The sequence below is a fragment of the Punica granatum genome, chromosome 1 (genome assembly GCF_007655135.1).
Source record: "Punica granatum isolate Tunisia-2019 chromosome 1, ASM765513v2, whole genome shotgun sequence".
Lineage (NCBI taxonomy): Eukaryota > Viridiplantae > Streptophyta > Magnoliopsida > Myrtales > Lythraceae > Punica > Punica granatum.
The window spans coordinates 37,441,283-37,455,339 of NC_045127.1; the positions used below are offsets into that span (position 1 = coordinate 37,441,283).

Below are 14,057 nucleotides of genomic sequence, written 5' to 3' on the forward strand. Positions count from 1 at the left end.
AAAGTCCACTACGGTTGATCAGACGGAGTGGATAGTCCAGTTCGATTTAAACTATGACAACAATTTATCTGTTAATTAGAACTTTGAAATTAAACGAAATCAAACAAAAAATCAAGATTATATAATAAGCTCATGAATAGAAATAAAAAAAGCTATAAAAATAAGAAAATTCATGATCGTTATTGCAACTATGATAACAATTTATCCTCTAATTAGTACTTCGAAATTAGACGAAATCCGATAAAAAATCGAAATTTAATAGTAAACACATGAATAGAAAATGCTATAAAAATAAGAAAATACGCGATCGATCTCGGTATAGCTTTACTCCATAGCAGACCAATTTGGCTTGAACCTTGATTGGTCGAAACCAATTAGACTAATGGATCTCAAATTGTACAAGGAAAGAAAGGGAAATGCTTTTTCAATCAGAGAAATTTCCATTGCTTGGATGATATTTTAACATAAATTTTTTTTTTACAGAAACCCTGACCGTGCAAGAAAAAAAACATTATCGGACTTATACTAATTAATATCCCACCCGAAATCTTTTGGGAAATTTACATGACAAAATACTTCTCGCCCCTTAGAAACCTCGGCTACCGAGCAATGAAAGCCTCGATGGTTTGCCGAAATTTATCGTTGCTAATAGAGTCATCCAGGAACGGACCTTCAATCAAAAGTTTCTCGCCAAATTGGAACCTTTACACGCACTTTTCTGTGGCCAATCGCTTCAGTTCATGGTTCGGCTTCTCATTCTGCCCGAGAAGGATTTTCTCAGACTGGCTCCTCCTGTAAGCAGCAGTCTTCGTCGCCCTTGAATAGCGAGAACTATTTACATCTTTGGACGGGACAACCTTCTCGAATATGACTTGCTTGTCCTGGTAGTCCGAATCCCTGAGTTTCCAAATTGTACCATGATTCAGGCGCTTGCTCTTCCCAAATTCATCGTAAAAGTCATTCTTTGAGCCAGTATCTTGGCCCGAGAATCGCCCTGACTTTGCGAAGAGAGCGATGACTATCATGTTCCCGAAAACAAGGATGAAACGGGGGCTCAAAACTGCTAGCTTCAAGTCCGTGAAGTACTTGCCGGAGCTTTTGACAGCTTCGGGGAGTTGAGTGGAGAACCTTGACAGCAACACCAACACGAGAAACAGCTCCATCACCCGGAACAAGTTCGCGATCTTCCTTTAGTGGAAAAAAAAGTTCTCATCTTAAGTTTATCTGATAAATGAGACTGAGAGATTAACCGATTATGTTCGGAGTTTGATTTTTACTGAGACTAAACTTAGGGCCTAACCCGCCCGTTCTTGTGTGTTTGGTTATGTCTAGTTTGTGATTAGTCTAGTTTTGAATTTTATGACAGACAAACCAGATCTAATGCATTAACTTAGGAGATGGGGAAAGCGGAACACTACGGGGGTGCTAAGGTCTCTATTCATGTCCTGTGAAGAACCAGACAATCTTTCACGAGTTTCCCCTCTCGCGTCTCTTATCCACTCTCCTAAGCATCCGATTTATGCTAGAATGATCGAAACACTTTAGTCAGAGAGAGAGGGCTTGTGCAGATGAAAACTGCGCCAGCATAGGTTGCCCGTCTCTCCCTGTGGCTAGGAGTGTTTCGGTCACTCTAATCCTAGGATTGTTGATAAGTCAGGAAACAATCGTCGTGCACTTGTGACGGAAAAAGTATTTTATGAAAATAAATCGAGATAGTGTGATAAGAGTCGTCGAGGTCGATAGCCGGTGTGAATCGATCGCTTGGACCCACCAGGGTCATGTGGACCTTGAAGGAGCCGAGAGACCGGTTGATCCGTCCGGAAGTGGCCGAAGAAGAACTCCTACGTTCCGACTCGAGCCGCCTCAAACCGGGCCTAGGCTCGAGTTAGGACACGCAAGTCCTTCCTAGATGTCCATGCTACGCAGACCATGTGTCTCAGTATTTTATTAAAAACTGTGGGTTTGGAACAGAGCGCGATTATCGGTTCGTGATTTATCGACTCGATTACAAGTTATTAACCCGTTCATGTGATTTATCTAAATGTCGTATGAATTAATTAGCCAAGTGGGTCGTCCCAATTACTACGCGTGTAAGATTGATTAAATTAAGTAAATTGCAAAATGCTTTGGTTGCGGGTTTCGAGCCGTCAAACTAGCCATTGATGGACCGTTCGATGAGAGCTCTATTTCTCGTCCGCCTCAAAATTAAATCCAATTTTAAACTGACTTCAAGTGATTAATCCAAATTCATGTATGGTTTTAATTAAAATAACAAGGAATACGTCCAAACACACGAATTATGGGAATACAAAATCACATTAATATTTAATTTATCGATTTTAAGTTCAAGTGGATCAATTAAGCCGATTTAATGTGTTTAGTTGATTTTCATCCTTAGGGCCAAATAATCATGAAATTCAATTCGTGTTGGTTCAATTTCTTTCAAACAACAAATTTTAAAGTCAGACCTTTATTCATAGCTGAGTCAACAAGGTTAACCATATGACACCAAAGCGCAACTATATAGAGAGTCTCAAGAGTTATCCACACATCTCAGAGAGCAACCGAAGAGCCCAAACGACGCGTGATCTTGGGCTAGTAGACGACTTCTAGCAACACTATTCAGTTCCGGCTCACCGAGCTATCAGAAGGTATCCAATATGAGACTCTAAAAATCTCTCACACTGCCAAACTGATGAATAGTACCTCTGAGCACATTTCGCAAATCATCCACTTAAGTTAGAGCGCTCCCAAGTAATCGCAAATAGCTTCTAGCGAGGCTCTCAAGTCACCAACTCGTCAGGAGAATCGTGAGCGCCCAAGGTCAAGCCCGGCTAGTCCTAGGGGTTCTCAAGACCATGAAGCACTCTTCAGATTGCTCTTCGAACATCATCTTCACCTCACGAGTGACTCCCAAGCGGAAAAAAAGGGCCTTTCTAGCGAGATTCTCGAGCCGCCGGCTCATCAGGCGAAATGTTAATAACCGATGTCAGGCCCGGCCGGTCTCAGTGACCCTAAGGACTAGGGAGGATATTTTAGATTGGACTACATAAATCATTTTGCATAGCTCCAGAATAGTTCCAAACGTCGTCCAGCAAACCTTAGGGGTCTGATTTCGACAAACAAAGAACACAGTGAGTTCCATACCCCGCGAGACACTTAGGGAACTATTAGAGAAGCCCAACTGCAACTTCCTCGGTTGTCCCCTAATTATCATTTGTATCCGGGGTCGCGAAGTCGACGGTTCCACCCCAATTACAAAGCATACTGGAACAACTAGCACAGAACGCTGACACGCAAGAAGTCGATAAAAACAGTTAACTTCGACCAATTCAGCCTAATCGATCAAAAGCGACTCTCGAGCCTCCGAGCCCTCAAGTTATCAGTCTAAGCGAAACACATCAATATTGAGCTTAATAAAATCCTCTCTTCGCTGGCATCAACAATGTGCCGTCCAATCAAGTCACAATAATTGAATGCGCAACCGACTGAGACCCGAGCTTCCCCGACTCCACATAGCCACCATGGGACTCGCGACCCTAGCCATATGGCGGGCCACTCACTCTAAGCCTCTTCTCTTCTCTTTTCCTCATTTTGAGGATACTTGCCCCATATCTTATCAACCAAGGACCACCTTCACATCCATCCCATCTCTTCCTTCCACTAAAAATGGATCTTGCTCCCCCTTGCTCCAAGAAAATTTCGGCAGCCACCTCCCTTCCTCGATCTCTTCATTTGATTTTCTTTTGGTTTTTGAAGACAATACAAAAAGGAAAAACAAGGCTTGAAGCCACCACTCTCTAGAATGCTTTCTCTCTCAAGCTCTTAACTTTCTCTCAACTCTCTCAAGCTTTGAAGCTCGCTCTCGATCCCATCATTATCGATTCAGCAGCAGCAGCCCTCATCCCATCGGAATCCATCTTTATTTACTAAGAAAACACCCGTTTTTTCCAGTCACCGCCTCCCGACCCGAACTTCAAACAAACCACATAACCCACAAGTATTCGACCTCTCAAGTCCATTGGTGATGTTTATTTTTCTATTTGAGGCCTCCCTCGGCCTGCACTAGCTCAACACAGTAGCATTACTCCTTGAGTTTTTCGATTTTTGGCCAGTTTCCTTCTTGAACGACTTTGGTGAGTCGTGCCTACATCTGCAGGAGAACCACTCACGGTTTATACCCTTCCCGTGGCTAGGAGAGTCACAGACTAAGGGCTCCAGCCACCTCTCGGCTCCTCCTCCGTCTTGGCTCTACTCTTGTGCTCGCTTATGTGCTAGGTTGTTCCGCACTTCTTCCAGCCTTTCCCTAACTTGTTTTCACCTGTAAGACGTAGGTATAACCTCCTTGAACCCTTAGGAGAAGCTAGAACTTTTAGTTTGCGAGTTTTGTGGGGGTGATAAGGAGGTCATCGACCGATTTGCGTATGTTTTCTTAGGTTTTGTTGTGAGTTTTCTTTGAGTGATTATATGATGATGTGTTGTGTGCTAGCATGACGAGAAAGGGTCGGGATCGAAGTTGAGGAGATCATCATGGCTCAAAGAGTCCATAGAGCCTCTCAGCCACTTTATAAGGGAGGTGGCCAAAAGCCTCTTTGGCTCCCTCGAGCTCGTGATGGGCTCCTTCTCCTTAATTCTAATAGTTTCTCGTGGTTTTATGTTACCTCGTCTTCCGTGCCGGTACCATTTTATTGATTTCGTTCAATGCCTTGTTATGTGCATATTTATGTATGTTGCATGTCTATCTTGTTTATCATGGTGGTACCGACCTCGTGCTTTCTCGTTTAGCATCATGTTTGATGTGTGTTGCATGCGCGAAATGTTAAAAATTGGGGAGAGGAGACTCGTGAGACCCGAGATAGGTCAATGGGCCTCTCAGCCATCCCCTTGGAGAAGTGGCCGAGGGCCTCTTGACCCACCTCGGGTCAAGCGATGACCTCCTCCCTCGATTTGACTTCATTCCCTAGTTTTCGTGTAATTTCAACTTTCGTGCCAATACCGATCTGATGTTTAATCGTTCTTTTAACACGTTATATACGAATTTGCATGAACTAGAGTCATGAGGACCGTCGCGGGCCCACATGGGCCCATGGGGCTCTCAACCATCCTTGTCCTAGCGTCTTTGGCTCGTGAGGGCCTACCACGGTCTTCGTATCACAAGTCGTTTTAAAAAATCCAAATGGTCAGGGGTTAGAATTCCTATCGGACGGTTCATTAATAAACGATTCAATTATTCGAAACCCACAAATCTAAAACCATTTGGTGAATCCACTAAATTAATTAATTATGCACTCGTAGTAAATGAGACGAACCATTTGACTAATTAATCCACTCGGCATTTAAATAAATTGCACGAATTAACTATTAACTTGTAATTGAGTCGATAAATCACAAATCCGTAATCATGCCCTTTTCAAAATCCACATTTTTTTTTACGAATTATCTAGTCACGTGATGCATGTAGCATGGATATCTAGAAAGGACTCGCGCGTTTGGACTTTAGTCCGGGCCCGATAAAGGCTACTCGAGTCGAGACGTGAGAGTTCTTGGACTACTTCCGAGGAGGAGCGACTGATCTCTCGGCACCTTCGGGGTACGAACGACCCCGGTGGATTCGAGAGATCAACTTTTCTCTCCACATAAACACATTTTTTTCAATTCAATGGCATGATGATTAGTTTATGATTTATCTATAACCCTATGGCTAAGGTGGTTGAAACACTTCGAGCCACGAGTAAAAATGGGCAGCCCGTGCAAGCGCAAGTCTTATCTACATAGCCTTCTTTATCCAATCGAAGTTTTTTTTGTCATTCTAGCATAGATTCGAGCGCTTAAGAACATAGATTAGAGACGCAAGTGGGGAAGGCCCATGAAAGGCTACCCTATTCCTTCGAGAGCGAGAGTAGGGGTCTTGGCTCCTTCGTGGTATTTCGTGTTCCCACCTTCCTAAGTTTGTGTTTAGATTAGATTAAAGCACAAAAACAAATTAATATCAAACTCGACATAATCAAACATGGGAAAACTGGCAGGACAAAACCCTAAGTTTTAGGATTCTGGCAAAACACATTTCAATTATAAGTGACTAATCTCTTAGTGTTGTAAAACAGATAAACTTGAAACGAACCCACACACCCAAGGTTTGATGACAAACATCATGTTCATCGAGTTCATTTTAAGCAAAGCCGAATACTGCATACCCTTCGGGGCGGCCCATGGCTGATTGTCATCATGCATGCCCCCGGATCAATAAACTGATAATCATGTAAATGCGATGATTAATTCGCACATTGTCTGTTATATTTTTTTTCATCTATTTCCTATATATTCTTGTCTTTTTTTTGCTGTTTGGGCTCAAACCCATATGATACGAGCAATACGGGGTTTAACGCCCCCAATCATTGAGTATGGGGTCCAACACCACTATACACACTGAGTATGCATGACCCGAGCGTGGTATGGGGCCTAGTCTTGAATCGTCATTCCAACCTGAGTAGTATCCAAGCCATGGATGACTTGGGTCGAGATGCAAGAGACAAGGTTAGACAACCACTCAGGAACTCGACCGATCTTATAGCCATCTCGAGGACCATCCAGTCTTCCTAGGACCTGCTGGCAAGGTTGTCAGAATCGCGATGCTACCTAGAATCAGTCGAGGATCGTAGAATTGTGAATCGCGATTTGAATCGTGAATCGTAAAATTCTACCTCTAATTAATATATATATATATATATATATATATGTAGCATCCTTTTCTTAGAAAAAAAATCAATCCTTGTTCACCACAAACTAACAAACCAATAATAGAATGAAGGTACTTTTTCTAAACGAATCGAATCGAGTCAAGGCACTTTTTTCCGCGAGCCGCTTTCCAGTTGAGATAATAGATGAGAGTATGAATACCAATCTAGAGAAACATATCTTAATCACTGATTAAAACATTTGGACAGCTTCGTCGTACACAAACATTTTATTTCTTTGCTCCATCTGACACTCAATTCTAAATGCAAATAGAATTTGTCCACTTGAAACTAAGATGATCCACTACAAGCGGCACTAGCAGCAAAGCATTCAGAAGATGCGCACTACCCAAGAACGACTCACGACGATTCGCATTACCTGGTCTAATCGAAACTCCGATGATCGAAGCTCGGGCAGGGTCGGTAGAAGCTCGAGCAGAGCAAGACTCTACCTAGTCTAGTCAAAGTCGAACGGTTGAAGCTCGGGGCACAGCAATACTCTTACCTGGTCTGGTCGAAGCTCGATGGTTGAAGCTCAGGCACAACGAGGCAGGACTCTACTTGGTCTGGTCGAAGCTTGGACGGAGAAGATACCTGGTCAGAGGGAGGATTAGGGTAAATTCATCGATCAATGAAGAAGAAATGGGCACTGGAGTCCGGAAGATTAGAAGAAAGCGGGAAATGCTGGTGATTCGGCGAAGAAGAAAGGGACCGGGGGGGTGGGTGGAAAGGCTATTGGGCTATGGGCTGGGCTTCGACTAGACTTTGGCCTAGCCTTCGCCTGAGGGCCCGACTCTGGGCTGGGCTTCGCTCGCATTTGGGCTAAATCCAGAATTGCATAATCGGGCCAATTCTACGAGTCCGCGATTTTGGGCCTGATTCACCCCCGATTCTGCGTCACCGACTCAACCCATAGAATCGAAATCGGTTACCCTCCCCCGAATCATAGAATCGTACGATTCTACGATTTGAATCATGATTCTGATAACCATGCTTGTTGGTTATGTCGAACCCGACCCCCGACTCTCATGAGCCTGCGTTGCGTCAATTTCTATTCTGGTCTTCCAACCTCACTGTGAGCGCAAGCGGAATATTGGCAGAACGCGAACTGACTGAGATTCGCTTGATGTAATTTGTATTTATTTGAGAGTACATTGTGAGGAATTTATTTGTACATTTATTAATGTAATGATCCCGGTCAGCGAGCGAACGGTTCGAATGCTAAACTGGTCGAGTCAGTCTACGTCCCCTAGGGAAGAGTAAGCTTTATGTTTCTTGGTTTTGACCCGCGCGGGGAAGCGGTCATCATGGCTTGGCGAGCCAAGATGCGAGTATGGAGGGTCGAACCCTCGATACAAGGGTTTACCCCTCCCTCGGGCTCTTAGTCTGAATCGATTGCTTCTTAACGAATTTACAATGTCAAACCAAGCGAGATGAGCGAAACCTCATTCAAGCGGAAAACAAACTAAAAACGGCAAACTTTAGACAAATTAGAGTACTGACAGGGTATGCGGGATATAAGTTCGCACGTAATAGAACCCCTGAATTCGAAATCATTGATTCCATTGACCACTTGCCTTAGAAAACTAGGTGTATCCTTATCCCTAGGTCTGGGCAACTCAACGGCCCTCGATCTTTGGGTCGTAAATAGGTAGTGGCGACTCATTTTCACTCGCATCTGTCATGCGTCCCCCGGAAAGGTGGATACTCTCAAGCAGTGCGATCTTGCACACGCATGCGGCTCCCACAAGACGAAATTCGGTTCAACAGGAAACTGATATCAACAAATCAAAAGTTTAAGCAAAACATGTTTCATATGATTCATAGAAATTTGTCTATTATACCCTATCTACTACATCTAAGGTTCATAACATTTTAGGGGCAAAAACACCAAAAACCAATTTTTTTTTCTTTCTTGATAGCAAGCCATGTGACGAGCTTTTGATCAACGGCTCTCGGTCTAGTTGGCCCAAGGCATTAGGTGATGAAGCACCCCTTGATCAAGTACTCAAGTAAACCAATTGAATTTTTGGATAAAAATTTTTCATTTTTTTATTCTTTTTTTTTCAATTTTTTTAATCCCAATGGAAACCCATGTAGCGAGCTTTCAATCAATGACTCCCGAACTAGTTGGTTCAAGGCATTGGATGATAAAGCAACTTGCGAATCTAATTGCTTGAGTTATCTATTGAGTTCTTTTTTTTTGTTTTTGCTTTTTTTTTCCTTTTAAGTTACATCATGTTTGCCTAAAGTTCCACCTCTTGACACGAATACCAACATGGTCAATGAAGGACCCAGTTACTCAACCCACCCAGGTTGTTATTTGAAGGCACGAGGCTAGACCACATAATGCACTTGGGTTGCGCGCACTCGCTATATATGGGTGTTGGACCTCGTGATCGATGGTTGGAGTATTGGACCCCGTGTTGATCATGCCCTAAGGGTTTGGCCCGAACCACCAAAAAACAGACAAGTACAAATATAAAAGCAAATAAAACAAATGAAATAGACAAGATGTGAATTAGTCGCCGTATTTTCGTGAATATCAATTTATTGATCCGGGGGTTACTTAACAAACATATTTCTATCCTAAGCAGATGAATAAATAAATAAATAAATGGGCACACATGGTAAAGATTGGCCATCGCCGCCCTGAAAGGAATGTAACATTTAGCTTTGCTTAGAAAGAGCTCGACGAATATGATGTCTGTCGTCAAGCTCTGGGTGTGTGAATTCGTTTTAAGTTTATCTATTTTATGACACTGACAGATTAATAGATTATGAACGGAGTGTGTTTTATCAGAATCATGAAATCTAGGGTTTTATCCTGCTCGTTTTCCCATGTTTAATTATGTCGAGTTTGAAATTAATCTATCTTCATGTTTTAACCCAATCTAAACTCAAACCTAGGAAGGAGGGAACGCGAAACGCCATAAGGGTGCCAAGACCCCTACTCTTGATCCCAGAGGAACTAGGCAGCCTTTCCCAGGTATTCCACGCTCGTGTCTCTAGTCCACATTCCTAAGCGCCCAAATCTATTTTAGAATGATAGAAAAACTTTAGTCGGATAAAGGGGGTTATGTAGATAAGACCTACGCGTGCACGAGTTGCCCGTCCTTTCCCGTAGCTCAGAGTGTTTTGATCACTCAAACCCTAGGGTTAACGGTAAATCATGAACTGATCGTCATGCCATTGAGTTGGAAAAATTATTGTGAAAAGAAAACATAGATTATGTGGTGCAGGCGGTCGATGCCAGTAACCGGTGCTAACCGATCCCCTGGGTCTTCTAGCGCTGTGTAGACCCTGGAAAGGCCTAGAGACGGGTCAATCCACTTTAAAGTGGTCCAAGAAAAACTTTGACATTCTAACTCGAGCTGCCTCAAATCGGCCCAGAGTCAAGTCAGGACATGCGAATCCTTCTTGGATGTCAATGCTACCTAAACCACATGTCTCGGTATTTTATTAAAAATTATGGTTTTGAAAAAGGGTGCAATTCATGATTTATCGATGCAATTACAAGTTAATGGTCGGTTCGTGCAATTTATTTAAATATCAAGTGGATTAATTAGTCGAGTGGTTCGTCCCACTTGCTACGCGCGTGCAATTAATTAAATTAATGGATTTACCGAATGCTTTTGTATTTGCGGGTTTTGAATCATTGAATCGATTATTGATGAACCGTCTGATTGGAATTCTAATCTTCATTCGTTTGTATTGTTGAAAACGACTCACGACACGACGATCGTGATGGGTCCTCAATGGCCAAGGAGGCTCGATCAAGGATGGCTGAAAGCCCCTTGGGCCCATCTAGGCCCGCGATGGTTCTCATGACAGTCTATGCAAATTTCGTATATAACGTGTTAAATGATCGGTTAATTGTAAAATTGGCATTGGTATGAAAATCGAGATTTACACAAAAATCGAGAAATTAAGTCAAATCGAGAGGAGGAGCCCACTACTTGACTCAATTTGGCTCAAGGGGTTCTTGAGAGGCCCATTGACCCGTCTCGAGTCTTGTGCGGTATCCTTGCCCCGATTTTAGACATTTCTCGCATGCATCACCCATCAAACACCATAAAAAGTAAATGTACGTGAGGCTGGTACCGCCATGATAGCAAGGTATACATGCAATACACATAAATAAGCACAAATCACAATATTTAAATGGAATCGATAAAACAATATTGACATGGGAAATGAGGAAATGCAAAATCATGGGAAAGAGGTTAAAATCAAGGAGGAGGAGCCCGTCACAGGCTTGAGAGAGCCAAGGAAGCTGTCGGCCACCTCCCCTAGGAGGTGGCTGAAAGGCTCTATGGCTCTCCCGAGCCGTGATGGCCTCCTCGACCTCGATCCTGACCATATCCCGTCATGCAAACACATAATACATAATCATATCAAATACTCATAGAAACTCGCAACAAAATCTAAGTAAAAATACGTTAAATCGGTCAGAGATCGCCTTATCATCCCATAAAACTCTAAAACTAAAAGTCCTAACTTCTCTAAAGGGTTTAAAGATGTTATACCTACGCCTTGGAGGTAGAAATAAACTAGGAAAGGGTGGCTACAAGGTTGGCACAGACGTGCAAGCGGAGGAACCATGAGTGGTCTTCTCAAGTACACTAGGCCACCGGGTGCGGCACGGCTAGAGAGGATGCACCGGAAGGTTCTCGACCTATGAAATAAGATAAAAGAGAGGGACAGGGACAAGTGAGAGGCGTGCTGGAGGCTGAGCACCCGCTAGAGCTCGATGATGCTCTGTAAGGAAGAAGAAGCTGAGAGGTGGCTCGGGAGTGAGGCGCTCGGAAGGTGAGGGCTCGGGCCTTTGGTCCATGATATTTTTAGTCACGGGAAAGGTGTAAACCGCGAGTGGTTCTCTCGCACATGTGAGCACGAAAGTCGTAGAGGAAGGAAGCTCACCGAAAAAATTAGAAAACTCGAGGGAAACGCTACTGTGCTGAGCTAGTATGGGTTGAAGAAGGCCTCAAATGGAAAAATGAACATCGCCAATGGACTTAGGAGGTCGAATACGTGTGGTATATGTGATACGTTTGAAGTTCGGGTGGGGTCAGAAGGCAGTCACCGGACAATCGGGAGGGTTTATCGATAAAACGATATCGTTTCAGCCTTGAAGGGGCTGCTGCTACTACAGGCCGAAGCTTGAGGGATTGAGAGAGAGCTTGAGAGCTTGAGAGGAATGAGAAAAAGTTGAGAACTTGAGAGAGAAAGTGATGTAAAGAGTGGAAGTGTTATTTCTTGCTTTTTCTTTTCATATCTTCTTCAAGAATGAAAGAAAATCAAAATCAAGAAGAGGAGGGGGAGTGTGCTGCCGCAAATTCAAGGGAGAAGAGGAAGGCAAGATCCACATTTTGTGGAAAGTTGGAGAAAGGATGGATGTGAAATGGTCCATGGTGCTCTTGATATAGGGAAAGCTTCCATGAAATGAGGAAAAGAAGAAGAGAAGGTGAAGGAGAGCTTGGCCGCCAAGCATAGAGCTGTGGGTCCCAATGGTGAACTTGGGAGTCGGAGGAAGCTTGGGTCTCTTTTAGTTGTGTGTTTGATTTTTGTGGCTCGAACGAACAGCGCATTGTCAATGTTGGTGAGAAGAGGATTCCAACGAGCCTAATAATAATGTGTTTCACTTAGAATGATAACTTGAGGGCCTGGAGGCTCGGGAGTAACTTTTGCTCGATTCGGGAAATCTAAGCGAAGATAATCGTTTCTGCCGACTCCCCACGTGTCAGCATTTTATGCCGGTTATTTTGATATGCTTTGCTATCGGAGTGAAATCGTTGACTCCGCAGCCCCGGATACAAATGGCAATTAGGGGATGACCATGAAAGCTGCAGTCGGACTTCTCAGACCATTCTCTAAATGTCTCGAGGAGTCTGAAGCTCATTGTGTTCTCTTTTATTGAAATCAAATCCTCAAGGTTTGTCGGGCGACGTTTGGGACCCTTTTGGAGCTACTCAGGAAGCCTAAATGATTTATGCTGTTCGATTTGAAATGTCCTCTCTGGTCATTGGGGTCACTAGGACCGGTCAGACCTAACCTCGATTGTTAACATTTCTCCTTATGAGTCGGTGGCTCGGGAACTTCATTGTAAGGGCCCATTTTTTCGCTAAAGAGTCACTCGTAAGGTGAAGATGATTTCCAGAGAGCAATCTGAAGAGTGTTTCATGGTCTTGAGAACTCCTACGACTGGATGGGCCTAACCTTGGGCGCTCATTATTCACCTGATGAGTCGGGCACTCGGGAGCCTCGCTGGAAATTGTCTACGATTACTCAGGAGTACTTCGGCTCAAACAGATGATTTGCGAAATGTGCTCGAAAGTGCTCTTCATCAGTTCGACACCATGAGGGATTTTTAGAGTCTCATATTGGATACCTTCATATAGCCCGGTGAGTCGGCACTGAATAATGCTGTTGGAAGCCACCTGCTAACTTGAGATCACATATCGTTCGAACTCTCTGGTTGTTCTCTAGGATTTGTGGGGAATTCATGAGAATCTCAACATGGTTGCGCTCTAGTGTCATCTAGTTGACCTTGTTGAGCTTGTTGACCCGACTATGGATAGTGATCTAGGACTTGCCAGGCCAATTTCTATGAGAGCTTCGAAAGGTTGCGGCTGGTAGGTCTGTTGATTGCTCTCAAGTGTCGGCGGACCAAAATGGAGTGCTGATAGGTAGGATTGCTTAGCCGAGTATAATTACGTGCTGGAGTACAAGCCAGGGTGGGCGAACTCCATGACAGATGCACTAAGTCGAAAGGCTAAGATTGCTAACATCATGAGCTTCCTCGAGTGCATGTTGCTGGATCAAATCAGGGAGGGGCTGAGGCAGAACACCATAGCCAAGGCCCTTCTTGAGTATGCTCATGAATGGAAAACTTGGCGGTTTTGGTGCGAGGACAATCTTCAGTACACTAAGGGGCATCATTTGTACGTGCCGCTGCACAACAAGCTAAGGCCGGAGATCTTACATGAGTGCCTTGACTTCAAGTGGACTAGTCACGCAGGCGTTCAACATATACAGGCACTTCTGGAGGAGCAATACTTCTAGCCGCACTTGCGTGAAGACCTGGAAGCGTACTTGTAGACTAGTCTTATGTGCCAACAAGACAAGCAGCAGTAGAAGTCATCGGCGGGGTTCCTGGAACCTCTACCAGTCCTAGAGCGGCCGTGGGGAAGCGTTTCCATGGACTTTATTGTAAGGTTGCCCAAGTTCGAGGGGTGTCGGACTCTCATGGTCATTGTGGATAGATTCTCCAAGTACGCCAAATTCATTCCGACTATAGACGATTGCTCAGCAGAGGAGGTA

General features: G+C 43.9%; 1 protein-coding gene across 1 annotated transcript; it reads right to left on the bottom strand.

The window, feature by feature from the left end:
• Positions 1–463: 463 nt before the first annotated feature.
• On the bottom strand, positions 464–1,236 carry LOC116193115. Its single transcript, XM_031521882.1, has one exon. The coding sequence runs from the start codon at positions 1,161–1,163 to the stop codon at positions 705–707; it is 459 nt and encodes a 152-aa protein (XP_031377742.1). The 5' UTR covers positions 1,164–1,236; the 3' UTR covers positions 464–704.
• Between the last annotated feature and the right edge of the window lie 12,821 nt (positions 1,237–14,057).

Bases quoted from the DNA above. Each gene is read 5' to 3' on its own strand.
- LOC116193115 (XM_031521882.1), bottom strand. From the start codon at position 1,163: ATGGAGCTGTTTCTCGTGTTGGTGTTGCTGTCAAGGTTCTCCACTCAA.